General features: G+C 56.6%; 1 protein-coding gene across 1 annotated transcript; it reads left to right on the forward strand.

Moving 5' to 3' along the window:
- Positions 1-482: 482 nt before the first annotated feature.
- Positions 483-13,994, forward strand: UBE2G1 (ubiquitin conjugating enzyme E2 G1). Its single transcript, XM_031957380.1, has 5 exons — positions 483-871; positions 3,668-3,765; positions 5,488-5,666; positions 7,591-7,713; positions 13,526-13,994. Exons 1-4 carry the CDS (start codon positions 498-500, stop codon positions 7,675-7,677), a joined length of 738 nt encoding a protein of 245 aa, XP_031813240.1. The 5' UTR covers positions 483-497; the 3' UTR covers positions 7,678-7,713; positions 13,526-13,994.
- The last annotated feature ends 619 nt before the right edge of the window (positions 13,995-14,613 follow it).

Below are 14,613 nucleotides of genomic sequence, written 5' to 3' on the forward strand. Positions count from 1 at the left end.
ACTAAGTCCAGGGAGGGCGTCCCTGCCCACCCACAGCTCGGCACAGAGAAGCAGCTGCCCGCTTCTCCCGAGCAGCTTTAGAGGGAAAACCATTTCTGCACCAACTTTAAAAACTGCTTTGAAAAGAAACTTAGTTTTTTGTCTTCCCTGACTTTGGTGAGATTAATTTAACGCGGGAAAGGGCGGTCAGCATGACCAACTCGTGCTAGAAATGAGCCATTCAGTGACCTACAGTTGGGTTTCATTTGGGTCAGGCCTCTTGGACTGAATCATCACAGGAAGTTGAAAATACAGCCTGGGGACCCCACGGGGCCGAGACTGGCTCCTCCCTGACAGACCCAGCTCCCTCTCACTCACTGAGATGATCTGGAGGGGGCCCCTCCCTTCTCCCACCTCAGTGATGTCATCTGGAAAGGACAGCTCTGAATGTGTGACCTTGTATTTCCAGGGGAGTGGGCTCAGCCTGGGAAGGAGGGGGCGGGCCTCAGGCACTTCCCATGCATGTTCCCACACGGTTTCTCTGTGTGGCAGACGCCCTGAGCTATTCAGACTTCAAGCGAGGGGCTCTGACTCCACCTCCGTTGCCACGAGCAGAGAGCCAGTCGCTGGGGGGTGATCTTGTTAGGAGAACCTCGTTTTTGTGCTCTTTGCGCCCCCCCGGAGCTCCCCCTGCAGACTGCGGGAAAGGGGCTTCCCCTCACGCGGCCGCCAGTTGTTCCCCACTCAGTGCCAGCCTTGGGCTTGACCAGAGTTTTCTCTTTTTCTCAGAGCTCAACAAAAATCCAGTGGAAGGCTTTTCAGCTGGTTTAATAGATGACAACGACCTGTACAGATGGGAAGTCCTGATCATTGGCCCCCCGGACACTCTGTAGTAAGTACCCCCGTCCCCTGCTGGCGGGAGCGCTGCTTGGGGGTCCTGGGAGCCCTGACGGGCGGCTCTGCTCCATCACCGAGTCTGTAGTTTGGGAAAACCTTCATACGTCACACCCACAAAACCACTGTCCAATATTTGTGGTCTAGGGTCGCCAAGTGAGATAAAACATTCCCTTAACTTACCAGAAATGTCGTGTAGAAAAAAGTAACTTGTAAAGAGAAAAGTTCACTGGACACTGAACTTGATTGAAGAAAACCAGTGTTTTGTTTTTTGCTCATTCAAGTTTCTGAGCCACTAAAAAACCTATCGCAGAATAATTTACTTAGTTAAGATGTGGGCCTGACCTTAAGGTGCTCGTCAGTATTGTTCTTTTTAATTATTGAAAAACATTTCCTCGAAACAACAAAAGCCTGGCCTCCGGTCAGGGTGCCCAGGAATCTCTTGGCACATGGAGTCAGTGCAATGGGCTTGAGTCCTGCCTCCTGAGCCACGGTTGCCTGTTGGGGCCCCTCGAGCTGAGGCCATTCTGAGTTCAGAGGCGAGGAGCCCCTTCTGCACTCAGCCCCCCATGACAGCTGGACGGGGTCCCAGATGTTGCCCCTGGAAGAAGCCCCAAAGGAGCACAAAAGCCAAGCCGGATGGAGGCCAGGTTTTCAGACTCCCTTATGTCAGCTTGTGCAGTGGATTTGGCAGTGGGCTGCATCTGTGGAGATGGGCATGGCCAGAAAGCTCTTCTGGGGGACCCCCCCTCTCCGCGGGATTTGCAGCCGCCCGCACCCCACAGGACCAGCCCAGGGCGGTTCCTAAAGCTCCGCTTCTCACCTGGAGCTGGATGCCCCTGAAATCTCCCCAAGCCACCTTGTGTCCGTTGCTTTTGTGTCCGTTTCATGGATGTTTTTGTGTCGGCCATGTCGGAGCGGCAGCCCTGGGGGCTGGGACTCGGCACGGCGAGTTGTGGATGGGGCGCCCGGATTTTTGGGAAGGGGAAGCCCGGCCTCAGGCCAGGATCCCGGTGGGCTTTTCCCACCTTCCCCCCCGGGGCTGACCCTTGGGCAGTCTGACCGGAATGCTGCAGCCCGACTGAGGCCCGTCCACCTTGGAAGGCCAGGTGTTCTAGTAGGCCTTGGTGAGGGGGGAGCCTGGTCTGTTGCCAGCCCACTTTGGGCTGGTCCTGGCAGGACAGCCTGGAGGGCCCCAAGCCCTGGACCAGCGGCGACTGCCTCTGGGTCAACACCCTGGTCAATAGGTGGGACAAGAAGCATCCTGGGCCCTCAGGGGGCGAGCTCGGCCGAGGTCACGGGGCTCTGAATGCCGCCTCGCACAGCGGGCTGTCCCCCGCGGTCCTAGCCCATCATCGCAGGCGTCCACCAGCATGTGGCCGGCACAAGGAAGAGTTCTGTGGCCGTAAAATTAACGTCGAGTCCTTTTCCTGGGTAAGGGACGAGGCCCCTGGACCCTTGGCCCTTCCAAGGCTCCCTGAAATGGATGCTGCGTTTCAGGTCCGGAGCTTCCTTTGGGCTCCTGTTTCTAAAGCACATTCTTCTGGGGCAGGGGCCGGGCCACAGGGGCCACAGACCCCCCTTCTCGGCCCCTCTGCACTAACCCGGTGAGGGGCCCCTGGGCTGCCTTAGGTCCTCATTTCTCCAGATGTTAGCAACCGTCTCTTCTGGTGATTAGTGATCGTTTGTGGGGCCGGTCCGAGCGATGAAAATGGGATCCAGAGAGATCTCGTGTGGCCGGGCTAACTTGGGAGACATTTAACAGACCTGCAGCCTTTGATCCCCCTCGGTGACGGTCAGTGCCCAGCGGGGGCTGCACGTGCTCCCTTTCTCTCCCCCCTCTGCCAGCCCCGCAGTCGGAAAGGGCGCACCCGTGTGCGCGTCTCCTGCCTAGAAGGAGGCGGCTGGAGGTGATCGGGTGCCCAACGAGCCTAGGATCAGAAGGGTGCCTTCTGGGTGGGGAGGGGGAGGAGGCCAAGAGAGCGGGCCAGGAGAGGTCTGGGCCATGTGCAGGGCTCGGGCCGGTGGAAGATTTCTGCCCGAGAGGAGGGACCCTCTGACAGCGGCCGTAAATGGGACTTCACCCAGAGAGAGGACAGAGCGGAGCAGGGATTCACTCGGGTTCAGGGAGTTCCTTTACAGGAGACCGGGGTCAGGCGGGGCGCTGGAGCGAGGGCTTCATCCTCCTTCCATGTGCCCCCCCCCAAATTCCTTGGGGTTAAAATGCTCGCCCCGAAAAGTTGTCAGGTGCTTTCCATTTTTTGCTGTCATTGCAGCGGGGAGCGCTTTTTTCAAGGCTACCCCCAGAAGGGCTAGCCTGGGCAAAGAGACGCCGGAGTTTGTGAAACTCTGAAGCCTTCGAGGAAGACGCCTTCCAGAGACACTTCCAGGGCTGGGTTGGGTGGCCTGTGTGGCCCCAGGCTGGGGGGTGAGGCTGGGGACCGGCAGGAGCGGCCAGAGGGAGCACCGGAGGCATCTGGGTCTCCTGTCTGTAGATACCACCTAAACCTTCCAAGTGGCTGGGGGTGGGCGCCTTCCTGGAGAAGGCTGGGGTCTTCTCCCAGCCCCTCCCCACAAAATCAGGAGAGGAAACACCTGGGAAGGGAAAAGACAGCGTTTAATACGCTCACTAGCTGGGGGAACGTTCTTGCTGCCAGACTGATTTGCTGCAAATAAATACGGGCTTTGGCGAGTGGGGTGTCTCTCTGGAGTCAGGAGGGGGGCTCCAGCCCAGAGACGGGTCAGGAGGGTCTTTGTCAAGGTTTCTCACGGTGGGTTCTCTTTGTCTTTGCAGTGAAGGGGGTGTTTTCAAAGCTCATCTCACTTTCCCAAAAGACTACCCCCTCAGACCACCAAAAATGAAGTTCATCACGGAAATCTGGCACCCAAACGGTAAGTTGCCACTTTGTTTTTCCGTGGCGAGCCCCGGACCTGTGGGAAGGGCCTCGGTCGTAGAGTCGGGAAGGAGCTGCAGGCTTGACTGCATTCCGCTTGTGTAGACCTGGGGGTGGGGGGTGGGGGTGGGGTCTTGTTGGTGTAGACATCTGAGGCTGGCTTCTTCTGGCTTGTGTAGATCTGTGGACTAATGAGCCCCTGGCAGGGAGGAGGCCAAGCTCCTTCCTTGATGGGAGTCACTGCTGTTCCCCCTCCCTGCCCCCCCCCAAAAGCCAATGCTCCCTGTGGCCCCCAGGAGAGGCATTTAGTGTTACTCGGGAAGCAGGTGCCGAGGGCTCCTGGGGCACCTGATGGGCCTGGTTCCGTGCCCGTGCCTTGGTGCTGCTGGTGGGTGCAGGGCCGCCCTCCCTTCCCCAGCCTCCTCTGCCAGGGATTAACTCGGAGTCCCCTGGTCGGCTTTTTGGGCCCCTCCTGGGTCTTCTCCGTCCCTTGCTCCAGCTCGCCTTCCTGGTCTGATCATCAGTGCCCTGCCCCTGTGTTGGGGGCAGCTTGGGCATTCGGCCCTTCCTCCCCGCCCCCCTGTGGCAGGAGGGCCTGGGGCCCGGCCCAGAGCTTCTCTGTGTGATGTCTGACGGGAGGAAGCACGCTTTTGGGCCAATGGCCCCTTTTGTCAGGCTTCTTGTCTAGCAGAGGGGAAACTGAGGCCTGTGGCAGGTGGGCCAGGCCCACAGGAGTGTCAGTCCCTCGGTAACACACGGGAGTGACCCTAGAGAGCGCCCAGCCCCCAGGCCTGGGCGCCTCCAGGGATTCAAGGCCATGGGGAGGGGGGTGAGTGAGGGATGAGCTGGCTCCGGCCCCCATTGGGCCCAGGGAAGAGTTAGAAAATGCTCACAGGGGCTGGGGGACTCTGGGGCCCGGAGGCGTGTCAGGGACCACCCTTAAGTCATAAGAAACCTTACAAGGGCATCATGGGCGCCAGCCCCCTGAGAAAAGGTAGTGGCCCCTTGTGCTGCCATGGGGCGGATCGTGGCCCCAGTGTCGGGTGGGCTTCTCTGTTATCAAAGCAGCCGTCCCTGGAGCAGACTCTGGGCAGGGGGGGCCGTGGGCGGGAGAGGGGGGAGTGGCCGCTGCAAGGTCTCCGGCCTCCATGTGATTGAGGCTGGGGCCCCCTCAGGGCCGAATGAGAGAATGGCCTGAGCCGTCTGGGAGGGGACTCTGTGCCAGGAACGGCAAGAGAAGTTGGGGCGATGGTAGGGGGGTGACATAGCCAGGGGACCCTTTGGAGGGGCAGGAGCACGGGGAGGAGACCTGGAAAGCACCCAGAGAGCTCCCGAGAGCAGACCGGGCAGTCCTGGTTTGAGCCCTGAGGAGTTCAGCTGCAGCCGGGGCCGCTCTCCTGTTGACTCTTCTGTCAGATGAGCGGCAGGAGCTGTGGCAAACCCCTCTCTGCCAAGAAAAGCCCAGGTGGGGTCACAGCATCTGGACTGAGCCGCCACAAGCTTGGCTCAAAGCCGCGGGACCTTTGACTTCCCCTTTCCCCTCCCCACCCCCTCTGGGTCCGCGTCCTCCCGGCCAGGAGGAGCAGGGAGGAGCAGGAGGCCCCATGTCCTCTGGGAGCCACCCCCTAGGCTGCCTCTTTGGGGTGGTGGAGGGGGGCGGCTCTGGGGCCCACACTGCCCCCCGCATCCCCCGCATCCCCACGTTTGGCTTTTTTTCCAGTTGACAAGAATGGCGACGTGTGCATTTCCATCCTCCATGAACCCGGGGAAGACAAGTATGGCTACGAGAAGCCGGAGGAGCGCTGGCTCCCCATCCACACGGTGGAGACCATCATGATTAGCGTCATCTCGATGCTGGCGGACCCCAACGGAGACTCGCCCGCCAACGTGGACGCAGCCGTAAGTGGGGTTCTGTGGGGTTCCCCGCAGAAAGCTGAGCCCCGACCCCCCTCCCGGCACCCCTGCGGCCGCTCCCGCTTTGCTTGTGCTCGTTGCCTCACTTTTGAAGCATCTCCCCGGGAGTTGGAGGGATGGTGGTCTTGTGGTCTGGCCCTCGGCTGACTTAATTGATGCCATGATGGAGAACGGGGTGTCCCTGAAATGTCTGTTGCATCCAGGGCCTCGTCTGGGTGGGGTTCCTCACCCACCTGCTTGTTCCCGTGTCAGGGCTGGGGCTCCGGGCCTTAGCGGTGGGCTTGTGGGGGCGGCCTGGACTCCCCACAGTGGTTGTGGGTGACCTCCTCCCAGACCGGCCCTGACTGGGCCTGCCCATAGAACATCCCACAGGGCACGGTGGGCACGGTGCCCAGACCCGAGAAGGCGGAGTCTTGTCCATCGAGGGGGCGCGTGAACTCCCGGGCAGCAGGCGTCTGCCGAGGAGCGCCAGGAGGGCACACCAGCCCCTCTGCACGGACACACACGCCCCTTCTACAGTGAACTTCCAAGATCACCCCTTTTGTTCCATCTGAAAAATGGGGGGAGTCCCAAGTCAGGAGCATTTCACCTCCAGGGGCTTCCAGGCCTTCCCGGCCCTGCTGGCTCCTGGGAGCTCGGCTTTGGGGTTTAAAACTGAGTCATGATGATTACATGGGCGGAATGGGTTCTTTGTGGCGCCACAGGTGTTTATGGTGCTCCTTTAACACCACCATTCTGAGCGGGGTCAGGGGCTCCCCTCAACCGACCTCTGAGGGCCTGCCTTGGGCACTTGCGACCCCCAGTGACCCCTTCCCGAGCCTGCAGCATTTCCGAGTCAGAGCTGGCGTTGAGCACGGGGACAGTCGCGGAGTCCCTGGCCAAGATTCAGGGGGTAGCGTGGGAGGGAAGCCAGAGATCTGGGGCTTCGATGGAGCCCTGCCATGGCCCAGGACCACACTCACTGAGCACCTTCAATGTAGACTCTCAGTCCTCCCTGGATCCTGAGGCAGGGGCGGTGACTTGTTCTGGGCCGTTGGTGGCTTGCCAGGTGTGGCTGCCTTTGCCAGTGTAACCTTTGGGCAACACGGCTCCACTGGTGTCTTTTCCACGGCGAACCTGCCCGGGCTGAGGTGCCTTTTGGAGGCTTGCTGTGTGTTTGTGGGCTCCTGCTGCCCGTCCTGACCCATGTGCAGGACGCAATGCCTGGGTGTGCCACGTGAAGTGCTGCCGCAAGGCCTCCATGCCCAGGAAGTCCGCCTGTGCCCCTTGGAAGATTTTGCTCGGCCCGAGCCCTACAGGAGACGCTGAGCATTCCAGAGGGCACCGCTCCAGTGGATGCCCGGGGCCACAGAGGGCACCCGCTTGAAGAAATCACTGGGGGCCGGGTCCAGTGGGCAAGGGCGCATTTTGAACGCAGGCTGTTGGGCTCCCCCAAGTCCACTCCTCTGTGTTTGTCCTCTCGTGGGCTCGGTGGGCTCTGTTCTTTGCCCATACTCAGAGTTTGTTGACTGATTTCTAAGCAACTGCCCAGCTGGGAGGGCTCAGGGCCAAGTACCAGCCTAGCCTCATCCCTGTTGCCGGCGGGCTCAGTTTCCTCATCTGTAAATGGAGGGGGTGACCTTGAGGCCAAAGGTTGGTTGCCTGGTGGTCACGCTCCCTGCCTCTGAGCCTGAGCTGGGCTCGGGGCTTTGTGCCCCTGCTCAGTGCCGAGGGCGGCGTCCTCCAATTCCAAAGGGGTGAGCGGTGCTGGCCCTTCTGTGAGGTGGGGGACCGTGGGTGTGGATCCGGGCGGACAATGGAGCGCCGCTGAGTTTGGGGACTCCTCTGTCCTCGGACCGTCTCTTAGGCACGAGGAGGGAGGAGGAAGCATCTTCTAACCATCTTTATGCTTTCCCTTGTCTCCCCACAGAAAGAATGGAGGGAAGACCGAAACGGAGAGTTCAAAAGGAAAGTCGCCCGCTGCGTGAGGAAAAGCCAAGAGACAGCTTTTGAGTGACCTTCACCAAGCAGCTTGTAGATTCACTTTTTCAGGGTAAGTGAGGGGCCCAAACCCATACGGGCCTGTTTTCCCCATTTAACAATCCTGTTCTAGGGCCTCGCTCCTGTGAGCTCTCAGAAGCCCCCAAACCACGGTTCTGTTGTGACTTTGGGACTGGCTGGCGGGACCGGCACGGAAGGATGGAGAACCAGAGTCGCTCCCAGGGCAGGTGACCAGCCCAGCCTCCCTCCTCAGGACTCTCGGGTGTGCTCCTGTGCTGCAGACCGGTCCCTGCAGGGACGCTCCCCTCCCAGGCGTCAGGCAGAAATGCTGCCACAAGAAGCCTCTTGTTCCATGTGCCTCTAGGGCCCGCCCCTTCCTCCCACACTGCATGGGGGTCCCCGCTGCATTCATCGCTTCCCTTTCTGGCATCTGGGCAGCTCACACCAGCCAAAAACTGACCCAAGGAGCCGGAGAGGAGGAGGTCACAGCAGAGGCGGTCCCGTGTGGTGGGGGGACCAGCTGGGAGTAACCTGGGCGACAGCCTGGGCACTGGGCCCGCCCTGCGGACACCTCCCGAGAAGGGAGGGACCAGTCTCTGGGGATCATCTGCATCTGTCCCTTGTTGTCAAAAGTTGGGTAAACTGGGAACACATCCTCACAGAGGAACTGGCAGCAGGATCCTGTGCTGAAGGTTGGGGACTGCGTGCCACGGCAGTCCTCGAGGGAGACAAATGTTCTTGACTCTTTGATCAACAGGGGAGAGAGAAGCGGGGCTGGTTTGTTAGAAATTGAGCAGCCCCCCGGATGAATTCCTAAAGGGAAAACCCAGGATGGCATGGATTTTTAAAAAAAATTATCTGCATTTTAATTGAGAATATCTATCTCTATTTGACCTTACCCAAGTTATTTTGAGTCCCTCTTTCCCCCTCCCAGAAAGCTGACCCACATGAAAAAGTCATTTTGAGAGGAAAAAAATCAACCTAACTAGTCGAGGCAACAGATCGGTCCAAATCCTGTGCGACGCAGGTCCCATGTGATTGCTATTCACATGGCTGTCGTCCCTGGGGCTGGGGCTTTCCTGGCTCTGCCTCGGTTCATGGAGATCACAAGGAGTCTTCCGTCACGGCCACGAACCCCCATTTGTTAGCCGCTCCCCGGCCGGTGGGCGTCTCTTTGTTTTTGGTTTCTGGCCGTCTCTCTAAGCGTTGCTGTAGAGATTTTGGTGTGCACGGGCACTTTATTTCATCCCAGGCCTTTTCAGGCTCTTGGCCCAACCGGGGTGACTCCGAATCAGAGGATAGGGATGTTTTCATGGCCTGGTGGCCGTGATTCCAAGAACGCTTTGACTGGACCATTTCCCTCCCAGCACGTCCTCCCCAAAATTCAAGGAACGGCTCGTCCCAGTGAGGCACAAACTGCAAATAAAAGAACAAAAATCGTCTTTCTCCAACATAAACATCATCTTGGTATCTAAACCCAGAAAAGTCAAAACGAAGAAAGAAAATCATGGACTAATTCTGAATGAACAATGATGCACAATTTCTACACAAAATTATCACCAAGATTATTTATGAGGACTAAATTGGATTTATTCTGGGTTAGTTTAATAGGAAAATTATAAAGATAATTGACCAACTTCATGATCAAGTCAGTAGAGGCAGTAGTTAAGGCTTTTGACAAAATACTATGCCCATTTGTATTTAAGAAGGGGGAAAAAAAACACCTAAAAACGGAACTAAAGGGACTTTTTGTTAACCTGTTAAATGCCATCTTTTGCCTCCACACTTCCCTGTCTTTTTACTCGCTCAATGGGTGTTGCTTCAGACAAACAGAGACCTTAGAAATGAGCCTTGGTAGTAAAACAAGGAGTAGAAATTGAGGTAACGAGTAGAAGCAGCATCCCTTTTTGCAGACAATGGGGTACTTAGAGAACCCTAAAAAGTCAGAGGAAACTTTTGATGGAAATATTAGCATAAGTAAAGTTACAGAATCTAAAACCCCCCCTGTATTTTGCATTTCTCTTAAGTACCATCCAAACTAGTAGGAAAAGACAGAAGATTTCCATTTCCAATAACTGTAGGATACATAAAATACTTGAAAATGACTGTACCAGCATGCAACCTGGAACCGTTTGAATGTAATTACCAAATGCTTTATTTAAATAAAGACACCCCCAAAAAAATAATTGGAGCAATAAACTAACGTGTCAAAAAAAGATAGTATCTAATTTAATTTACTTACTCAGTGTTGTGTATCAGACTAGCAGCAAAGGGTGGTTTTTGTAGAGTGAGAAAAATAGATTCACCTGGCAGAATCCAGAGGCGACGATGAAAAAGGGGGAAGGAAGGGAGACTGGGTGGACCAGACTTTGGGTCACACCACAAAGCAACAATCCTAAAAAAAACAAGGGGAAACTGATTTAAAAAGAAGTCCCATGAGTGGATGCCATTCAGAAGCACAGGAAACTCAGACCCCAGGTACTATTTTACAAAATACGGAAAGCTGGAAGGTAATTTTTTGTAAAAAATAAGGTTTAAACTGTATGCCTCGTAACCCACGGTGTCATAAACTCCAAATGGAAACTGATGACAATGTAAAATGTAACACAAAAGTGAGGGGAACAAGAAAGAAACGATTTGTGCATAAGGGAAAAGCACGGGACCAAAAGGAGAAAGAGAGATAAAGAGCTTGAACAGCAGAAAGTTCTGCATTTGGAAAATCCAGTGGGACTATCAGAAGTAAAAAGTGAATGCAGAGAAGCCTTTGTCACGAGCTATCTTGGATCAGGGTCTCCGAGAAGTGGATTCAAAATGTGAAGATCAGGAGCTTTTTCCCAGTTGAGAGATGGGAGTAAGCCGCCCGTTGGGGAAGAGGGATCAATCCAGATCAGCAGCAGCTGCTGGAGTAAAACACTGAGGCTTCTCTTGAGGTTCCACACAGTAGCAGCGGTTCCCAGAAGAAGTCCCAGGCCCGCGGAGCCACAACTCGGTCCGGATTTCTGCCCAGAGCATGTGGCCCCAGGAAAGCGAAGGAAGAAGGAAAAGACACCCCAGCAGTACTTGCGAGCCAGGGCCCAAGGGGCTCCCCTGAGCCAGGCACATGGAGGAACAGGTAGAAAATCAATCCAGAGAGACAGAAAGAAGCGATGTATTTGATATTCACCTGGTATTCTGAGTGACTGCCAAAGAAAGAATCAGGTTATTGTGGCATTCTGCTTTTGAGGGCACAGCTTGGCCAAGAGGCACCTGTGTGGACAGGACTGGGGAAAGGACTTGGGCACAGCTGAGAACCTCTCCACTGGTTGGTCGACAGGGCTTTGGGGAGCACAGGACAGCTGGCGTGACATATCCGGGGCAGGAGGCGATCCCTCCTTGGGCTGATCGTCCCACGGGCAGACTGTTGGACACAGGGAGCGTCCAGTCGCCGATGTGGGACTTGGGACACGGCACGAGCTCCCCAGGAGAAGAACCTTGGGCTGCCCCTGCAAGTAGGGGCTGTTCCTCCGCTGTGGATTTAATAAGAAGTGAGAAGTAGCCATGGATGCCGCAGGCCCGGCAGAGGGGGGTGGACACAAGAGGAGCGGGTCAGAGTAACTTGGGGGAGGCAGCAGTGCTCCTGATCACGGACCACACCAGGCCCTGGAGGGAAGGAGGGAGGGTGGAGCTCTTTGCCCCTCACCCTGCCCGATTTCATATCCGGGAGCTGGAGACAGACTGGGGAAGCAGTGTTCTAGAGTTCCTCAGCTCTGTCTGAGGCTGGATTTGAAGTAGGCTCCCCTTGCTGCCTCTTGTATTTTGTGGGTGCACTGTGCTGCTCCTGCAGCTCCAGATTGCTTTCCCTGGGCGGCCCCCCGCTCTGGGGGAAGCTGCCTTTGCTTGTATCTGGCTGCCCTCGCCAGAGAGGTCCCGAGGTCGCTCTCCCTGCCCCTCCTGGGCTCCAAGCTTGGTCTCTCACCTTTCACCTTAAAAGAGCTTCCTCCAGTTTCTCCTAAAAAAGAGTGCCCTTTTCTGCCCGACCCCAACCCCCAAATCCTTGTCATGAGGTCCCCCGGCGCCCGTTTCTCTGCCAGGAGATTGCCTGGATGTGCTGTTTGCTTGTTCCCATGCTCCCTTGTAGCTTGTCAGGACCTGAGCGGGAACTGCCTCAGCCCCTGGCTTACTGGCTGGGAAGCCCTGTCTCGGTTTCCTGATCTGTAAAACGGGGACCTTTTTGTCTTGCGCTCCCCTTGCTCATTAGCCTCCCTTATTACAGGGACAGCACAATGTTCAGAGCGCTCCAACCACGTGTGACGCGGAGACGGTGGGTTGGCTGCCACGGTCGTGGGAGATTTTCCCCTTTGGATGGGCCGGTGGCTTCGGTCCACATCGGAGCACCGCTAAAGCGGCTTTCTCCTTCCCACTCAGGCCCTTTTGGTTGACTGGCCACACCTCAGACACACTTTTTGCCAGACCTCCCCAGTCTCTTCCCGTGTCTGTCGCCAGAAGCCTCTGTTCAGGTTGGCTTCTGCAGTGAAACGAGGTTCCCCAGATGGGCTCTGAGGGGGCTCCTGTGCGTCGGGGGTCCTGCACGTGCTCCCGTGTGCCCAGATGGGCTCTAAGGGACTGGGCTGTGCAGGAAGGTTGACAGGAAGGTACCGAGGGCAAGAGGAGCTCCAGGCCCCACCTGAGCACTCTCCCCTTCTAAAAACCATGTGTTTCGCTGCCTTGTTTGTCAGAGTGAAGGAAGGCGGATGTGTGAAGCCTTTGGTTTGTACCCAGCTGGTTCCCAGAGCAGCTTGCGCGGGGTTTTTGTTTTCATTGCTCCTTTTTTCTTTTTTTGTCTTTTTTCCCACCCCCAGTCCATTAGTTATTAATGTCAAAATGAAAACAAAATAATTTCCTGTGAGATGACAAAGGCAATCAGGTTCACTCCTGCTGCTCTGTTAATGGAAAGCAAGCGTAAGACTTTTTCCTCTATTCCATCCTATCTGGTTTTTCTTCTAAATCCTATCCGGGATGGCCTGGGAGCTCCCTAGCTGAGTCCTGGCTCTGAAAGCCCTTCTTTTGCCTTTTCTGCTGCCTCCTGGCGCCCTGCTTGGGCACTTGAATGGACTTAGAATCTGGAGACGGGCGTACAGCGCAGCTCATCCGTGCCTGCCTTTCTCGTACTGTTCTTGTGATTATGTATGCTTGTTAAAACCCTTTTTCACCTTTTTTTTGCTTTGAGTTCTAGATCCCCTCCTCTCTCTCCTGCCCCGTCCCCGAGACGGTAAGCACTCTGCTCTGTACCGTCTCTAAAACCTTTCCGTGTGAGTCATTTGGGGCAAAAAGACTCAACTTAAAAAACAAAAGTAGCCAACAGCCCACTTCAGTCTGGAATCACTTGCTGTGGGTTCTGGGGGCAGACGGTGGCGAGTCCTTTGGGATGGTCCAGGATCGGGTCCTGCTGAGAGCAGCAAAGTCACTCCCGGTCCTTCGTCCAACACTGCTGTGCCCTCACCGTGCCCCACGTCCCCCTGGGATCTCCCGCTGTGGTTTGGAGAAGCCCCCCGGCCACCTTCCTGCTCCCCACTGACCCCCTGGAAACATGGGCCTCCAGCTCTCATGCATTTCAGGGAGCGGTCCACCCCTTGCCTAAGCCCTGGGGAGCCTGCTGTTCCTTTCTTTAGAATGGGCACAGCAGCCTGTCCCAGTGAGGTGGCGAGAGCTAAGGGCGGTCTCGGCGCTCCATCTCTCTGCCTTTCCTGACCTCGTGACCCCCCGAACGCCACAGAATGTAGGGTTTTTCACCCGAAAGGGGGCTTCCTGAGAAACGCCCCCCGCGCCCGGCGGAGCGCCCGCTGGCTTGGGGGTGAGGCTGACGCCGCTGTTTGTGTTTGTTGCAGGTCTTCACTTGGGAAACACGGCACTCTCCCCACCTAGCTGGATTTATGTCGTAACGAGTTGGCAAACACTGGCTGCAGCTGGGCTGCCACCGACCCCGCCAGTCGCCAGTGCTGACAAGAGCCTACCAAGTGCCAACCTCGAGACGATGACGCATTTTGGATTCTGATGAACTGCTTTAACCTTCAGGAAGAACTGTAAAGACGTGTACATAGCCCAGCGCGAGCCGGAGAACACCTTGGCTGTCCACGCCCGCCCCCACCCGCGGTGTACCAAATGACGCTCTCCTAGGTAGACTAAGAATCGTGTACATTCGACAGATTTTAGCAGGTTTTCTTTCCCTCTTCGTTGTTTCTTTATCAGTTTAAAGAGACTTCTTAAAGCATGTCAGATTAAACCAATTAGGAGTAAACGTGTCCATTTAATTTTCCTTTAAACCATTGAGGCTTCATTAAACGCTTTCATTTACTAGACTTGGGTACTTTCTTTGTTGGGAAACGCCTCCCGGGCTCCCGCGCCTCCTGCCGGAGCGCCCGCCCGCTTCCGATCGGGAGACTCCGACCCGCCTGAGGACCTGCCAGGGACGGCCAGCCCGCGGTGCTCTCCTCGGCACCCGATCACGCACGTCTTGGATCGGGTGTAGCAATAATCTCCCTGGCCGTCATGCGCCCGCTCTCCCGGGCCGGAGTCCGGATCGGAACTGGCCCCAGGCCTCCGGGGTCCCAGCGCGGCCGGCCCGAGGCCCCCCGCCCCGATAACTTCTGGGCCGGCGATGGAAGGCGCCGCGCCCCCCGGGCCCCCGCTTCTCCCCCTGATGTACAAAGAAATGGCGATGTATATTTTCATGTAATTTGATTTTTGGAATTGTCACCTTCTGTAGCGGGTTCTTCCGAAATATACTTTTTTCCAATAACTGTCGCTCGTTGACTTTTCTGTACCGAATAAAGGCCCCGCTCTGCATCCCCCGAGAAGGGCACTTTAGGGAAATCTCAGGGCGACTCCTTATGCAAACCGAATACTTGAAGCCCCGCGGGAGGCTGCCGGGGAGAGCCCGGGCGCCCAGCCGGCACAGCGGCTGTTGTCCACGCGC

This window comes from Sarcophilus harrisii, chromosome 3, assembly GCF_902635505.1.
Source record: "Sarcophilus harrisii chromosome 3, mSarHar1.11, whole genome shotgun sequence".
In the NCBI taxonomy this organism is placed as follows: domain Eukaryota; kingdom Metazoa; phylum Chordata; class Mammalia; order Dasyuromorphia; family Dasyuridae; genus Sarcophilus; species Sarcophilus harrisii.